This window comes from Schistocerca gregaria, chromosome 2, assembly GCF_023897955.1.
Source record: "Schistocerca gregaria isolate iqSchGreg1 chromosome 2, iqSchGreg1.2, whole genome shotgun sequence".
NCBI classification, from domain to species: Eukaryota; Metazoa; Arthropoda; class Insecta; order Orthoptera; family Acrididae; genus Schistocerca; species Schistocerca gregaria.
Genome location: NC_064921.1, coordinates 1021275700 through 1021292244, shown reverse-complemented (window position 1 = coordinate 1021292244; position 16545 = coordinate 1021275700). Strand labels below are relative to the sequence as shown.

At 42.4% G+C, this 16545-nt stretch overlaps 1 protein-coding gene across 2 annotated transcripts; it reads right to left on the bottom strand.

Moving 5' to 3' along the window:
* Window positions 1-639: 639 nt before the first annotated feature.
* Window positions 640-4130, bottom strand: LOC126335519 (uncharacterized). Of its 2 annotated transcripts, none has more exons than XM_049998879.1 (5): window positions 4058-4130; window positions 3302-3433; window positions 1684-1830; window positions 1368-1499; window positions 640-898 (listed from the first exon to the last, which is right to left on the bottom strand). In XM_049998879.1, the coding sequence occupies exons 2-5, from the start codon at window positions 3419-3421 to the stop codon at window positions 785-787; spliced, it is 513 nt and encodes a 170-aa protein (XP_049854836.1). In that variant the 5' UTR covers window positions 3422-3433; window positions 4058-4130; the 3' UTR covers window positions 640-784. The 2 variants fall into 2 exon arrangements, with proteins under 2 accessions (XP_049854836.1, XP_049854835.1); XM_049998878.1 differs by having other exon boundaries at window positions 641-898; window positions 1675-1830.
* Window positions 4131-16545: the final 12415 nt, after the last annotated feature.

Below are 16545 nucleotides of genomic sequence, written 5' to 3'. Positions count from 1 at the left end.
TGGACTGCGTCTGCCATACCTCTGTGCTCACGAACTGAGACTACAGTGGAGCCTATTATCACTTCCTGGTGGTAATATTTTACTGCTCTAAATTATAAGGCTGAAGTAGAGCGGGGTTCTGCTATGACTAATCTAGCGCAAGAAACTTCGGATTCTGTGACCGACTGAATTTTTTTGTTCAGAAACTCTTTGAAAACACTATCTTCGAACTAAGCGCTCAGTTGGAACACCTATTCAACCTCTGTCTCTGCTTAGCCTACCTTTCCAGAGCACCAGCAAAGGCGTGACGAAGGCAGATTCAACGTTTTGTGATAACAGAGAGGCGACACTCACTCCTTGACTTACCTTATCATTCAAATACTTTGAAACATGCCCCCACTCTCTGCAATGAAATATCAAAATACTATTTTTTTTTTAACGCTGTTTCAAGCCGCCGATCCAAGGGAGTCGTAGCTGTTCAGTATTTAGTAGACATTGCTAACCTTTCAACAGTTCGTACGCGACTCATGCGAAAGGGGGAAGGATATGCGGGTACCTGTCCTTAGCGTCATGTGATCAGTTGTGATCCTCCCCACTTCTGGCATCCAGGTGACAGGTTCAAGGGGAGGACATCTCTTTGATGTCAGGTTTGAGGACTAAATCAGTTCCACAATCATTACCTGCAGCTTAAATATATTTAGAAGCATCAATAAATTTTACATTCGGAAAAGTGAGTCTAAAAAAGCGAGCCAACAACGAGCCGATGGAGGTGACGAGACGCGAGGCGGCCCTGCAGCGCCTCCAGCTATTGTTGAGGTGGGGGATGGCAGGGCGGCTGAAGCGGCGACACGAACGGCCCCGCGCGGCAGCCGCCGAACTGCTGGCCCAGCCGCACGCACTGGCCGCGGTACGTCTGCAGCTGCAACGCACGGATACAACAGCTGCGTTAGGCTCACGTGTGGGTAGAGTTTGTCGGGCGACGGCCGAGAGCCACCATCCTGGAAACACTAAAAATTTAGTAGCAGGTACCACGGCAACAGTCCGAACACAAGTGAAGTATTGTAGTGTTACATTATGCCAAACATATGGCTATGTCGGGTTGTCATCCAGCTCCGGAACATACTGATTAAAGTTTGGTGGTTTACGTTTACCAAAAGAAGGGGTTGGTCGATAGGACACATGCCGAAGCATGAAGAAATTAATTCCTTAGCTTACACGAAGGGAGCAAAAGGCTTGTGGGGAACGCCACATAGATTCGAAGTACAAGTTGCAGTTAGCGATGGAGACACTTGCACAGCGTGAAGGGCCGCATGAGACCTGCCTTCAGAGTGGTTAGTGCAGTCACTACCTAGTGTACAGCTGGGATCAGATCTGGAAGCGACACCCACCACTTGTATCTCGACAGTGCACGGCACAGGAGGTGGTGTCGGCTTCGGCGATCCGGCACTCGCCGTGGCAGCTGTCGGCGTTTCCTCAACAGTGCTTGGCGCGTCCTGATACCCCTGGTCCCTCTGAAGCTCCTGAAACACGTAAACAAGTTGTTACATCACTAGTTCAGTCTTAATCTTACTGTTGCAACTACTAAGGACGCAAAGTCCTAGAGCTGGTCGCTGTTAACCTATTCGCAACAGCGAATTAGACTGAAGTAAATAAATGCCATCATGATAGCACTATAATTTTACGTTATTAGATTACCAGTACAACCTCGTCGTAGTCAATAGGGCTGGTGTCGGCGCAGTTCACCTTCATCATGCAAACACTCTTTATAGGAGGCGGGCGTGAAGGTTCTGCGGAGGACTCCTCCGTGGTAATCGGCTGTAGTACCATCACTTTAGGGTAATCTGACCAACCCTGCAAAGAATAATTATCTCATTTTACTTAAGTGGCACGTGCACGAATATCAAAGACGCTGTGAAGTACAGAACATAATTGTGAGGTAATTGTAGCAGCCAGTTTGTTAAGTTTGGGTCTGGAACGTTTCAGAAGCGATACTCACGTCCGGCTGTAATACCCTTTTGTTACGTTGCTTAGATTTGGTAAACGCCCTAGTACTAGGTCGATTCTCGTATTCGTTATATCGTTCTATACCTACTATTATTAGATATTTGTTAGAGGTTATCTGCCGATAAACCCAGTAGCATGTCCACCTAAATCCCTAGATAGAAAGTGTAAAGGAAATGCTATCGTTGGATGAACATTCCATTAACTGGAGAACTATTTCTCATTAAGCAGGCAGTAATTTGAGCTGACTAGCGCGTATTGATTAATTTCCTTGGAAGTATTTCATGATGCCTTTATCTGCCGTTCGTTTTGTTTCAGGTGCTGTACAATTTCGGATCTAGGCCATTCAAGTGTATTATGGGTGTATCGTTGCTCCTGTGACGACATGTTACGCTTATCTAAATGAGGCGTTTTACGCTATTTTAGGAGTTTTCCAAGAATCGGTCGGAAGGAACGTGCTCCTTTAAGTAGCGTGCAAGGTCTATCAGGGCATTAAAAATCCTTGATGCACTTGAAAATGGCGCAACTCCGAAATCTTACAGTCGTACTTAGTGGCACGGAAGCTGAAGGCAGTATATCTTAAGACATCCATAGCAACTGCTGACCCTATCATTGAAATTACTGAATTATGTTTAGCAAGGCAATATTTTAATCGTAAAGATTGAGGTAGTAAGGGAAGCAGGGACTGCATCTTTTAGTCCATATCTCAGATCAATCCCATTAAGGCAATTATGTCACATTGTGTAAGAAGTAGGGTAAACAACCGTGCGTCAAGTTTTGTATCAGTTTACGAACGGTTGTACAGTCTCGCTCAAGATGGTGACCTTATCTGTGACTAACTACAGCGACAGAAGTTCTGTTAACTGGTACCATATACCTCGATTAAGTTACCGAGAAAGGCTGTGCAGAAAGACGTAACGAACAGGGGAGCGCTATTTAGTTTTGTTTACATTTCTTTCTACATATTATAGCCACCGCTTTTCTACCGGCAGGTAAATTTAAAATGTTAATACCAGTTATACAATACTTTACTATTTCGTAAGTTCAAACATTTGATGGAATAATCTATTAACTACGGAATTTAGATTGACAATTCTATCTATGTGCTTTGAGCATAGATAAGCTGTACTGTTCAGGACGTTTCAAATACCGCTTTAATTTACAGTGAGTATTTAAATGTTCAGTATCTAGCATAATCATTTCAGAAGTCGCCCGTTGACAGTTGCAGTAGTATTCAAGTTTAGATAGTTGTCTATTAGAGTCATGGCAGTTCGCTTAGTAAGCTCACTTAGGAGAGGTAGTATGCAATGATCAGATTTACCTTTCCTTCCGGAGTGTGGTCGGTGTGCGTCGGCATTGCGCTGTTGGAACTGCCGGTGGACTCCGTCACCTCAGCCAAGGCGCCGGCTGCGATCAGGAGCAACACAACTAGGGAACTCATTTGCTGCTCTTCCTGCGTGAGAGATTTTTTCTATTTAAAATTAGTTCATGGTAGGAAAGTAAACTCAATGTCAAATTCACGTTAGGTTTCATTAGAGCTTATTTCGTGAAGTTGTGCTTCGGGGGATGTCAGTTTTCCTAGAAACAAGCGTAAGTATAATTATTTTGGGAGTCTAGTCTGACTAACTGTATGGTCACTTACAAAGTCACGAGAGACGAAGTTCAGAGGTGTATGAGATCAATAACTTGAAGTTTAGAACGAAGCTTTGAGGCTCAATGGGAACGCGAAAAAAAAAACCAAAAAAACCTTAATGTATAAGAAAAAGTTCGCAGAAAGGAGATAGGCAAAACTGCACACCACCTTGGAGAAATATACTCAAATATCGTTTTAGTTTCTCTATTTCTGTCAAACCAGTAAGATAAAATCTATGCCGACCGGGTGTTGTTTAATTTATGAGTTTCTTCATGGTAAAAGATAAACGAACTTTAAACGTTGCATTACGTAAATAGTGCAATTAGATAATTTTTTTCACACATTTCAGGCAAAGAATACTACAGAAACTACTAGCCGAGATCCAAAGACCTCCCACTACAAAGCTTCTGAAACTGCAAATGGACACCCAAATACACTACTTACGCTTAGCTTTTCTTCTACTACTGAAGTAAGGCTAGAGTGTAACACAGTACAGCCTGGCCACACTTCTTATAGACCGCCTCCATAAACGCAGAGTTGGGAAGAGGTCGCCACAGCCTCTCGCCACGCAGGTAGGGGCGCCGCCGAACGTTCGGCGATGGAACTAGGAGCGTGATGCTGGCCGCAGCGGACCAAACAGTTGGGCCAAGAGAGAGCCGAGGGGATCGCCGTGCGTGTAAGCCGCGGAGTGCATTTCTGTGTGGGTTACTGTTTACGGATGGACATAAGAGTAATGCAAACAGGAGTGAACTAACAGATTAGTTCTCAGCTATGGGTGGGCATACCCAGTCTATATCTACATGATTACTGTCCAGTTCACTTAAAATCTAAATTTGAGTGAAATTTCTGCTTACTTTTTGTCCTTATGTTTGTAATCTAGAATGACTGCTCTTATGCTGTTAAAATACGTGCGCATGATGTGTCGAAGGCCCCATCAATACTTAAATTTCTCTCGGATATGTTCGGATTCATTGCGCGTTTTGCCAAGTTTAGTGCTCAAATAAAATGGGTTTTCAGAATTATTTTCAAAGATATCAATATTTTACGAATCACTATAAAGTGCGTGGCCGAGGGTGGTTTTAAGATTCCTTACCAAATAGTTCATGGATGGAGTGGTGGGGGGAGAACAAAGGTTATGTCTCTTTGCGTGCCATCATTTGAGTAATTTTATATTCAGTCTCCCTGGAACGGTAATCGGAGGGGGTGGAAGACCAGTTTCACTCTTAAAACCGGTTCCTGAGATTTTCTAAGCTGGCTTTTACGAGGTCCGTTTCATAGTCTCGCATCTGTGATTTTCTGATATGACCCTGCTACTATAGAAGGAACCATGGGTGCTGGCCTTCCTATAATAACGATGTTCATTAGACTATGCTTATACCGGCCCCATACAGCTGATTAGTAGTAAAAGTTAGTGTTTGATACGTAGAAATTTTGTAGACTAATTCGTGTTTCTCTATACAGAAGCTTGGCTTTCCCTTTACAGAGATTTTCATCGTTCTAAATGTTTATAAAATATTTTCAGTAACATACCTATTATTTCACTCAACTGTTCTGGCCGCCTCTCTGCAGTAGTGGATAAACAGAACGACTCAAATGTCACAACTGGTCTATGATCATACATTTGTTAGGTACGTAATACAAAACCTATTCACAAATTCCGCGATCTTTTCTCTGAAAGGTGATTTTGAAATTAGTCCCTCAACACGTACTCGATGACATGCTTCGACGGCGAACTTCTGTAGGACATGTTCCTCAGTACTGAGGTTGAACAAAGTGGTATAGATTGTAATATGTTCGCTTGTGCGATTCATAAGCTGTAGTAGATTCGTACTGTACTGTATGTGAAGCGCGCAAGAAAGTTAACTTCCATCGGGAAGGTGAGGGACGGAAAAGTCAGTTAAGCTAGGCAATGTTCAGAACCTGGAGGTCAATGCAGAGCGATTCTGCTGGTTTAAGAGAGTATAGCCACTGACGTCTGTAGTTTACTTATGTATTGTGTAGAAGTCAAAATTCATTACTGTTCGAAATGTGTGAACCATGTCGGGTTGTAAAACGAGACAGTGAAACGTAGTATAATGCAAGCAATGCTAAATAAAGTGAGGTTGAAGATTTGGCCTAGTCGCTCTGCTGATCACTCAAGACGTGTCTGGTAGTAAAGTCTGTATACTGTTGTGTACAGCGCAGGAGGCTATAAATGGTAACTTTTCGTACGATATCCAGCTCAGTAGAGGCGAAGTATTCCTGACCTGTAATGTAGGACAAGATTCGCGTAGTCAGCTGAGTCTACGAGCAGTGGATGTAACATATGATGGCACTCATTGACGATGTAACTTTAGGTGAGGGGACGAGACCTTGTAAAACAGAAAAGTTTGTCTGTTCTAAGGGCTGTTCATGTGTATATTGACCAGGCTGAAACGTCCTCTTAATCGTGCACCATGTTAAAGCGAGTGTGTTTATGTATAAAAGTGGGAGGCGTAGACGGCTAGGAATTCTAGTGCAAAGCAGCCAAGAAAGATTGGCAACGCTCGGGATAGCGCTGCATATCGGTCGATTGGTGTTTAAGAGATGGCAACGTAGTGGTTCGTCATATGTATAGGAAATGGATCGCTTAATACGTTATCAAAATAATTAAACATAAAGGCATATACACAATATGGACTGTAAAATTACACAATGTAGCACAATCGGCGCATCCACTAGCTAATGTTCATGTAGTCTAAGGCAGTTATATATCATTCTATCATTACTTGTGCTTTGGAGAGAGTGGAAGTAGAGTCCCATGCAGCTTAATGGTCAGCTCCCAGCGCATCTCGAAAAGGAATCTCAGTGGAACAATAATCCGACGACTATCGGCAGTAAGGGTACAGATAGACATAAGAGTAATGCAAAGAGGAGTGAGCTAACAGATTAGTTCTCAGCTGTGGGTGGGCATACCCAGTCAGTCTATATCTACATGATTACTGTCCAGTTCAGTTAAGTGCCTGGCAGGGGGTTCATCGAACCACGTTCAAGCTATCTCTTCCGTTTCATTCTCGAATTGCACGCGGGCAAAACGACCACTTAGGTCTTTCTGCACCACCTCTGATTTCTCTTATTAGGATCGTTCCCTCCTATGTAGGTCGCTGGCGATTTAAATATCCCGAGAAGGTCCTGCCACAATGGAAAAGCCTTAGTTTTATTGATTGTCCAATTTACCTATCAATGGCACGCTCTCCCCTGTTTAGCGACAGTGTAAAACAAAACGAGCTGCGCCTCTTTGTACTTTTCCGATGTGGTCCTTCGGTCCCATCTGATGCGGATTCCACATTACACAGCAGTGCTCCAGAAGAGGGCAGAAAAGCGTAGCACAGGCAGTCTCTTTAGTAGTCCTGTTGTATTTCTGAGGTTCTGCCAACAAACCGTAGCATTTGGTTTGCTTTCCCGACATTATCCATGTGATCGTTGCAATTTAAGGTGTTGGTTATTGTAATCCCTAAGTGTTTAGCTTAATTTGCGACCTTTAGATTTGTGATTTATTGCGTAACGGAAATTTAGTGGATACCTTTTAATACTCGGATGACACGTTTTTCATTATTCAGAGTCAGTTGCCACTTCTCGCACCACCCAGATATCTTGTCTAAGTGATTTTTCAATTTGTTTTGATCTGACGACTTTATAGGACTGTGAATGACAGTATCATCTCGAAAGACGGCTCCTGAGATTCTCATAAATCGTTTAAGTGGATCAGCAACAGCAGAGCGCCTATAACACTTCCTTGGGAAATGTCAGATGTTTCTTCTGTTTTACTAGATGAGTTTTCATCAGTTACTACGAACAGTTATCTTTCTGACAGGATATCACGAATCCGATCGCGCAACTTTCACGGTAGTCTGTGGGCACGCAGTCTGATTAGGAGTCATGTGAGGTACGGAGTAAAAGCCTTCTGGAAATCTAGAAACATGCAATCAATTTGACATCTCCTGTCAATAGAATTCATTACTTCGTGAGACTTAAGAGCTAGTTGTCACAAGAACGATATTTTCTGAATCCATGTTGACTGTTTGTCAATAAATCGTTTTCTTATAGAACTCATAACATTCGAACACAGTGTACGTTCCAAAATCCTACTGCAAATCGACATTAGCGATATAGGTCTGTAATTCAGTGGATTACCACTATTTCCTATCTTGTGTATTGGTGTGACATGGGTAGCTTTCCAGTTTTTGTGTACTGGTCTTTCGACGAGCAGCTCACCATTTGACGAAGAAGGGAAGGATGCTATTGGTTTCAGGCGTAGAGGGCGAGGACCTTGAGAGATGAGAGATAAGCTTGTGGCTATCTCCCCACAGTAACCATATGGGTGGAAAGCGAAAGTGGGAGGGAAGGCTTTAGTCCCGCAGTATTCCTAAGATTTCTAAGATCACCAAGGCTTTAAAACATCCGAAAATGTGTCCGTAAATTGTAACCAGGAGAAAGTTGTGACGTACAATAGAACCGCGGTAATTACCTACTGACACACTTACCATACACAATGTTTATTCTGTTCCTCGAGGATCTTGATTTTGTGATACCAGTAGTCGCACCAATAATACGCTAACAAGGTGACCGTAGTGCGTAAGGGCGCCGAGTACAGTGTGTACGTAGGACCCGTATGCGGTGGTGGAATAGGTTCCATTTTCCGTGGCGCTACTTTAGCGGTAGGACGCGTCGGAGGATGTTGGCGTGGTACAGAATTCGCCTGAAAGGTTTCAGCCTATCACAGTGAACTATCAAATGTCGATATGGGAGTTCTGTTTCTGTATTGACAGGGAAGTCAAATGATTTGATAATGGCCTTCAAGAGGCGGAGTGAACTTTGCAGATTTCTCTAACTGCATGACTGTACAGTAGCACTCAATTGCCTGGCCCATAAGGAGACCATGTTGCTCCTTTATATGTAGTCTGTAGAATGTTGCGTAGGTCTCAAGGTAGTCGGTACCTAGATGCAAAATTACTGATCTAAAATGTCTTTCGGAGTATGCCATATCGGATAACCTTGGGACTGAAGATATCCAGTAGATCAGATAGTCTGTTGATGTTGGCTACGTTAATATCACGTCCAATGGTTCCTTCAGTTCCAGGATTACCTGATAGCATACTCTGAAAGGCGTCACTTTAAAGCAGTCATTTTGTATTTACATAACTTATTACCTCGCGAACTTTTCAGCTTAAAGACTACATATTGGTCTACCATGGTCGCATTCCATCTCCATGACTGTCCGCGACTTTGTAATTCCACCTTTATTTTACCTCAGTACTTGCTTCGCTGCCACCTTCACATTGTTACATCGGCCCTGACGCCAGATTGCGCTAGGTCTGTGTGCTGAACTCCATTTGTTTCGAGACTTCATCCGATGGTAGGTTGTCTATATTGAAGGGGAGCTCATGGTATGGCCCATATACTACCTCGTAAATTCTGCTATTGTAAGCTGATTTTGTGGAAGGAATGTACCTGTCCCAAGCGGTATGTTAAATTGACGTAATAGGATGACATTTCTTTAACAGTTTGATGAACATGTTCAACATTACCATTAGCCTTTGGATGAAAGGGAGTAGATCTTTTGCTTCTAAGCAGTTTGCATACTTGTGCAAAAAAAATTACATAAAATTTGTTCCTTGATAGGTTAGAATAGCAACGGGGCTGCCAAATGATAGCACCAGGTGATTTATAGATGCTTTATCTACAGTTTAATCCGCCATATCTACAATCGACATGAGTAGCAGGTATCTGGAAAAGTGATCAGTTACTGACAGTAGGGACTTACTGCTTTGTTGGGTTGGCAAAAAGGTACCATTATATCAATGGCCACTGTTTCAAATGATATGAAAGCTTCTGGTAGCATTTGCAAATGAATACGCGACTGCATCGGCTGTTACCGCTAAGCCCAAGTTAAACACGAGCTGATACATTTATTGTTGTCATGGAACTGACCGTCTTTAATACCGCTTAGCAATGTGGGCGTTAGTAGTGTCTGCCTCAATGGTAACATTGTGTGCCATTATGACAGTGAGCAATGATACGTGTCTGGTCTGACTTTGGCACCACCAACTAATTTCCCAATGGATTTTTGTGATAAACACAAAATAAGTTTCACTAACTTAAGCCTTGTAGCATACTGTTGATAGTCTGAATCTTTTTCCTGGGCGTCTTCTAATGATGCTATTAGTATTTGTCTGCTTGCACTACTCGAACCCGTCTGCTGAGGGTATCTCTATTTTGGTGCAGTTCTCCGTGTTTACGAGATATTTCGTAGCCATACTCCACTGGATTCAAAGCCCAATGTGTCATTCGGCCAGTAGAGTCTTTCAAATTAAACACCTACAAGGCACCGTGGTCAGTTGTGATAAATTTTGTGCAGTATAGATAGCATTTAAACTAGTTAACATCATACATTAAAACCAAAAATGATTTTTCTATGGTACTGAAATTTTCAGTTGTTGGCCTGGCAAGAAACATGACCAACAGCAAAGTTCGAGTCGTCACAGAGGAGTATATATATTTTTCAAAGTCGGGATATATCACCAGCGGTGAGCTCATCAGAACTTCTTTACCTTCAACATGGCAGTTTCTGCGGACCATTCGAAAGTCACTCCTTTCTCTGATAACTTGGTTTAAAGCTTAGTCAATGCCAAAATTCTTTATGAAACGAAAATACTTCACCCTAGAAAGCCTTGTAATTCATTTACATTTATTGGGGTAAGGAAGTTACTTACGGCTTCCTCAATCACGTGTCTGGTTTTACCCAACCGGAGCAGATGGAGTGTCCCAAGTAGTGGACTTGTGACTCTGTGAAAGAGGAATTTGCTGATGATGAAAGGGCTCTGTGCACAACGTGTTTAGCACACATTTTATCTACATGACTTAGATTAGTTCCTAATACTAATGCCCGGCTTTTGTCTAATGTAGTAACTATTCATCTTGTTTTTAACCGTTTCTTTCGATTGCTATCCCTGGCATTCAGTTGTGGAACAACTTGAGACACACATACAACTGACCGGTTTGGGATCTTCTTAATCTTTGACGTTTTACAGCCATGCATTATTATTTTTTAAAATAAGTAATTACATTCTTGCTGTAAAGTGGACATGGGTGGCATTAAAAGTAGTTTTCCTCCATAAGCAAACATTTTGGTGCTTTGTGTAACACTGTGCATACAAAAAAATGACAATCACCGCACCGCCTTCCTCCCCCGCTCTACGGTATCCACATCGCAACACACGAGCACAAAACAGCGTAATGACTTCCTCACTTAGAGGGTACGACCGAAAATGCTGCCATAATCTATATCTAAATGGATACTCTGCAAATCACATTTAAGTGCCTGACACAGGGTTCATCGAACGACCTTCACAATTCTCTATTATTCCAACCTCGTATAGGAAGAATGAACACCTATATCTTTCCGTACGAGCTCTGATTTCCCTTATTTTATCTTTGTGATCGTTCCTCCCTATGTAAGCAGATGTCAACAAAATATTTTCGCATTCGGAGGAGAAAGTTGGTAATTGGAATTTCGTGAGAAGATTCCGTCGCAATGAAAAACGCCTTTCTTTTAATGATGTCCATCCCAAATCCTGTATCATTTCTGTGACTCACTCTCCCATGTTTCGCGATAATACAAAACGTGCCGCCTTTCTTTGAAATTTTTCGATGTACTCAGTCAGTCCTGTCTGGTAAGGACCCCACACCGCACAACAGTATTCTGAAAGAGGATGGACGAGCGTAGTGGCCGGCCGCGGTGGTCTCGCGGTTCTAGGCGCGCAGTCCGGAACCGTGCGACTGCTACGGTCGCAGGTTCGAATCCTGCCTCGGGCATGGATGTGTGAGATGTCCCTAGGTTAGTTAGGTTTAAGTAGTTCTAAGTTCTAGGGGACTGATGACCACTGCAGTTGAGTCCCATAGTGCTCAGAGCCATTTGAACCATTTGAACAAGCGTAGTGTAGGCAGTCTCCTTAGCAGGTCTGTTACATTTTCTAAGTGTCCTGCCAATGAAACGCAGTCTTTGGCTCTGAGGTTTTTGCTACCGATAGGAATATTCGACAAAACTGTGTTTGGCATGTTGGGATTTAATGCAAAATATGTGTTATTTTAATTATTTAACGTGGAAGTCGATGGCGCAAATGTGCTGTGGGTGTAATAAAGTAAAATCTATTCTGACAAGCGCACTACTAGAAACTGTGCATAATCCTCGCCGGACAGTTACGTTGTTTAAGGAAACGGGAAGTGTTCAGCCACATGTGAAACGTCAACCACGACCTGTAACAAATGATGCCCAAGTAGGTGTTTTAGCTGCTGTCGCGGCTAATCCACAGATCAGTAGCAGACAAATTGCGCGAGAATCGGGAATCTCAAAAATGTCTGTTGAGAATGCTACAACATCGATTGCACCCGTGCCATATTTCTATGCACCAGGGACTGCATGGCGACGACTGAACGTCGTGTACAGTTCTGCCACTGGACACAAGAGAAGTTACGGGACGATGATAGATTTTTTGCACGCGTTCTGTTTAGCGGGGAAGCGTCATTCACCAACAGCGGTAACGTAAACCGGCATAATATGCACTATTGGGCAACGGAAAATGCACCATGGCTGCGACAAGTGGAACATCAGCGACCTTGGCGGGTTAATGTATGGTGCGGCATTATGGGAGGAAGGATAATTGGCCCCCATTTTATCGATGGCAATCTAAATGGTGCAATATATGTTGATTTCCTACGTAATGTTCTATCGATGTTACTACAAGATGTTTCACTACATGACAGAATGGCGATGTACTTCCAACATGATGGATGTTAGGCACATAGCTCAGGTGCGGTTGAAGCGGTATTGAATAGCATATTTCATTTCAGGTGAATTGGTCGTCGAAGCACCAGACCATGGCCCGCACGTTCACCGGTTCTGACGTCCCCGGATTTCTTTCTGTGGGGAAAGTTGACGGATATTTGCTATCGTGATCCACCGACAGCGCCTGACAACATGCTTCGGCGCATTGTCAACGGTTGTGCGAACATTACGGAAAGCGAACTACTCGCTGTTGAGAGGAATGTCGTTACACGTATTGCAAAATGCTTTGAGGTTGCTGGACATCATTTTGAGCATTTATTGCATTAATGTGGTATTTACAGGTAATCACGCTGTAACAGCATGCGTTGTCAGAAATAAGTTCACAAAGGTACATGTATCACGTTGGAACAACCGAAATAAAACGTTCAAACGTACCTACGTTCTGTATTTTAATTTAAAAATCTACCTGTTACCAGCTGTTCGTCTAAAATTGTGAGTCACATGTTTGGGACAATTACAGCGCCATTTATCACAAAGCGAAAAAAGTGGTGCAACTAAAACATTCATATTTCTTTACGTAGTACACGAATATGTAATAAAAAATGGGGGTTCCTATTTTAAAAAAAACGCGGTTGATATCCGTTTGACCTATGGCAGCGCCATCTGCTTTCCCCTTCAAGCTAGAAAAGTTGTTCTTTGTAGATTTTAGTTTGACGCTTATTTCGTGAGATATTTGGCCCAGTCAAGATGAATGGACCACCCTATATATATAAACTTCGTATTGGTTTTGCTGTTTGTCGAGGTTGTGTCCGTATTCACCGTCTGTTACGTCCCTCTGTCTGCGTTATCTACCATGTGGATGGACAAGCAATTGCTGTAGCAGTATTAGATGTGTCACTAGCACTCTCGTCGATGCGCTGGCTTGTAGTTCTCGACAGCGAAGCCGGAGAGGCGTGCGGAGACGACAAGAAGTGCATTTATTTTCTTAATTAAATGAAGTGCGTTTCCAGCATTGCAGGAAGAATTTTTACTTGGTGAGTATTGCCGCAGTGCTCTATTTAATCATGGACACACACCTCTTTGCTTCAATATAGAACTGGCTATCGTTAAAAAGGGTCGACTGCCTGGAACAGTGTGTACTGTTAATATCAATACGCAGTCATAAAAACTCTCATGATCGAGGTAATCTCTATTTGCCACATGCACAATGTTTCGCATTTTCGAAGAGCACCCCTTCCAAAACAGTGTTTGATTCATGCTGTCTTAAGATGTAGAATGATTTTTATTGTAGTAGAACTAAAGCGCAAGGAATATGACGATGAGCAAGACTACACATTCGTCATTACAAATTACCTAACTAACACACAAAGCTAGCCCTTCAAACCGGAAGTGATGTCGCCCGAAGTTTACCCATCTGAGTCGCTATAATTTTTAATTATTTGCGTGCCACGTTTCGGGGATTTATTGGATGTCTTTTGTCTAAGATACGCAACAAATAAACAATTACCTTCATTAGCACAATTCCTCTCAAGAGGTGATGTGTGTCACTTCGTGATTCTCATAGTATTACGAAAGAAAAATCCACTCTGCGAGCAAAGTTCAAAAATTTTAAGGACGGGAGATATATATATATTTCGTGACATTTTCGATTTTGTGTATTAGGCGCTGCTCCAGCGCTACAACAGATATATCTGGAAGCGTGTTAGAACTCCGCCATGCTATGCTAAATATCAGTATATTGTAAAATACCCATGATCACCCGTTATGATCAGTCGAATCTATAAATATTTCGCTTACGTTTCGGAAAATCGTATTTTCAATGAGTATCACTTAAAAATGCATCACGTTACGTGATAGAAAATCATTACATGCAAGGATTACGAACACCCGACAAACTGTCATATTCACCACGTTATAAGGGAAAGAATAAGAAATTTAATAAGTGTTGTTCAATGCTGGTTCGAACTCTGTCACTGTATGCTTATATGTTGGTTATGTGGCCATGACGACTCTCCCTAAATTTATAGAACTCACATAGTCCAGAAACCACCGTATGGTACCTTGTGCCACTCGCAAAAATAGATCGATGGATAAAAGTCACGGTCTACGTTTCTGCTTGAGCCCTAATTTCTCTTATCTTGCGAGTAAGGTATGTAGTCACTTACGGTGTCAGTCGTGTGAAAAGGTCTTCTGTATTGCGTGCATAAAGCATTTTCGTAATACTCGCCTGATGACCAGAACCACTGATAACATCTGTTATTAAACTGATTTTAGAGGAAGCCTTCGACAATGTTAGTAGTTAGTGTTACAGATTCCCGCAGGCAGTAAAAGATTTTTTTACTATAAGCTTGCGAACTGCAAAGTAAGATAAAACACAAAGAAAATGCGTTCGCAGCCTCCTCTGCATGGTTCTGCGAGACTGGTAGCTAATAAAGAATTAGTGTGATTGTATAATATAACCAACCGGTTGCAACAAGTTTTAAATTGACCTGGTTTAGACGCCAACTGTTTTCATCAGAAACAACAAAAAAATTACATGTAGTGACATTTAAAACATTTATGAGCAATATGCTATCGCCATATGAAGTAACTTCTTAAAATCTTATTTAAAACCATATAAAAATTACAGGTACTGGGGCTGACGTAACAGTGGTACCTGTCATCAAAAATTATGGCTACATGAGGCAGCACACTGTATGTGGTACCTGTCATCAAAAATTATGGCTACATGAGGCAGCACACTGTATGCTGCTAAGAGCTGTACGAAGAAAACGTTTCCCTTGGGGGCTACAGAAGCTGCGACAAGCAACAGCTCTGTAGGCAGTTCAGTTGAAGAGGGACGGGCTTCACTAATACGGGTAGTCGCAAAAATTGGAAAGGAAAACGCAGGTGCAACAGAAGAAATACTTCAGTTTATCGGTGAAAGAAGAAAGTACACAAATATTCAGGGAAATTCAGGAATACAGAAATAAGTCGTTTAGGAATGGAGGTAAATAAGAAGTGCAGGGATATTACCCTGTGATATGCGGAAATGAAGTCTGCATGCGCTATGTTACGTATGACGTATTTTCTAAAAAAATCATACGGCGCTTAGCGGAAAACATCGCACACACGGTTTGTTGTTGAAAGTGTGTGTAGTGAACAGACTCAACTCTGGAGTCCCGTACTTATGTGACAGAACGCGCCGGAAACACAGCATCTACCGTTTCAGAACAGTCCGGTACCGTTTGGCGATGAGATGACAACTGGACTTCCAATTGCGAATTACAGCTAAAGCGTGTCGTTGCTGCTGGAAAACGGGGTCCAAATTTGTCTTGACTCTGACGTCTCGAAAACGGTTCTTGTTTGTACGTGACGGATCTGGTGAATACCATTCCCATTGATCACTTTAACTAGAGCTTGACGACGTTGGGAAGAAAAGATCAGTCTACGTCTGCGTCACGTGAGTCAATAAAACGTCCTGCAGTTCCCAGTCATTTCGCCTTCTGCTCTTAAATGAATTCATGCGGTACAATTCGGGAACATAACCACCACCTAGCCAGTCTTTTTCATATTCGGCATTAACACTCCTTTTAGCCCCCATCGCTCTACAACCAAGCTTAAAACCGATTTTGTGCCGACATCTGTTAAGTTACATTAGTCCTGTTCCATGCACCCAGCATAGATGGGCCTTTCAGATGTGGAAAGGAGTCAAAGATTTATATTTTGAGTGTAACACAATGAAATGACTTGATACTGAGAAATACTGTTGTATTACAGGGATAATGCTAATTATAAAATAAAGCAATTTTAAGAGTTTTGTGAAGAAATGTAAGAGAATGAGCAGAATGCCAGGTCACCAATTTTTTTAAACCTAGTGCTGGTCTGGAGCAGGTGACAGAGGACTTAGGATCACTTTGAAAAGATTTCACTAAGGAAGACACCGTGGTTACAGTGGGTGGGGTAGGTAGCAGTATTGACAGATCCTGGGTACAGTATAGTGTGTGACCTGGCAAAGATTGAATCAGCTTTGAAGCATACTAGTCTTGAGTTTGCATCTGTTCTTGGGCGCCGTGACCGACCTCATTTGAACTCTTCTGTCAAGAGTGTCAACTTGCAGCTGGAACGGCTGCTTATGTCGGGTGCAGGG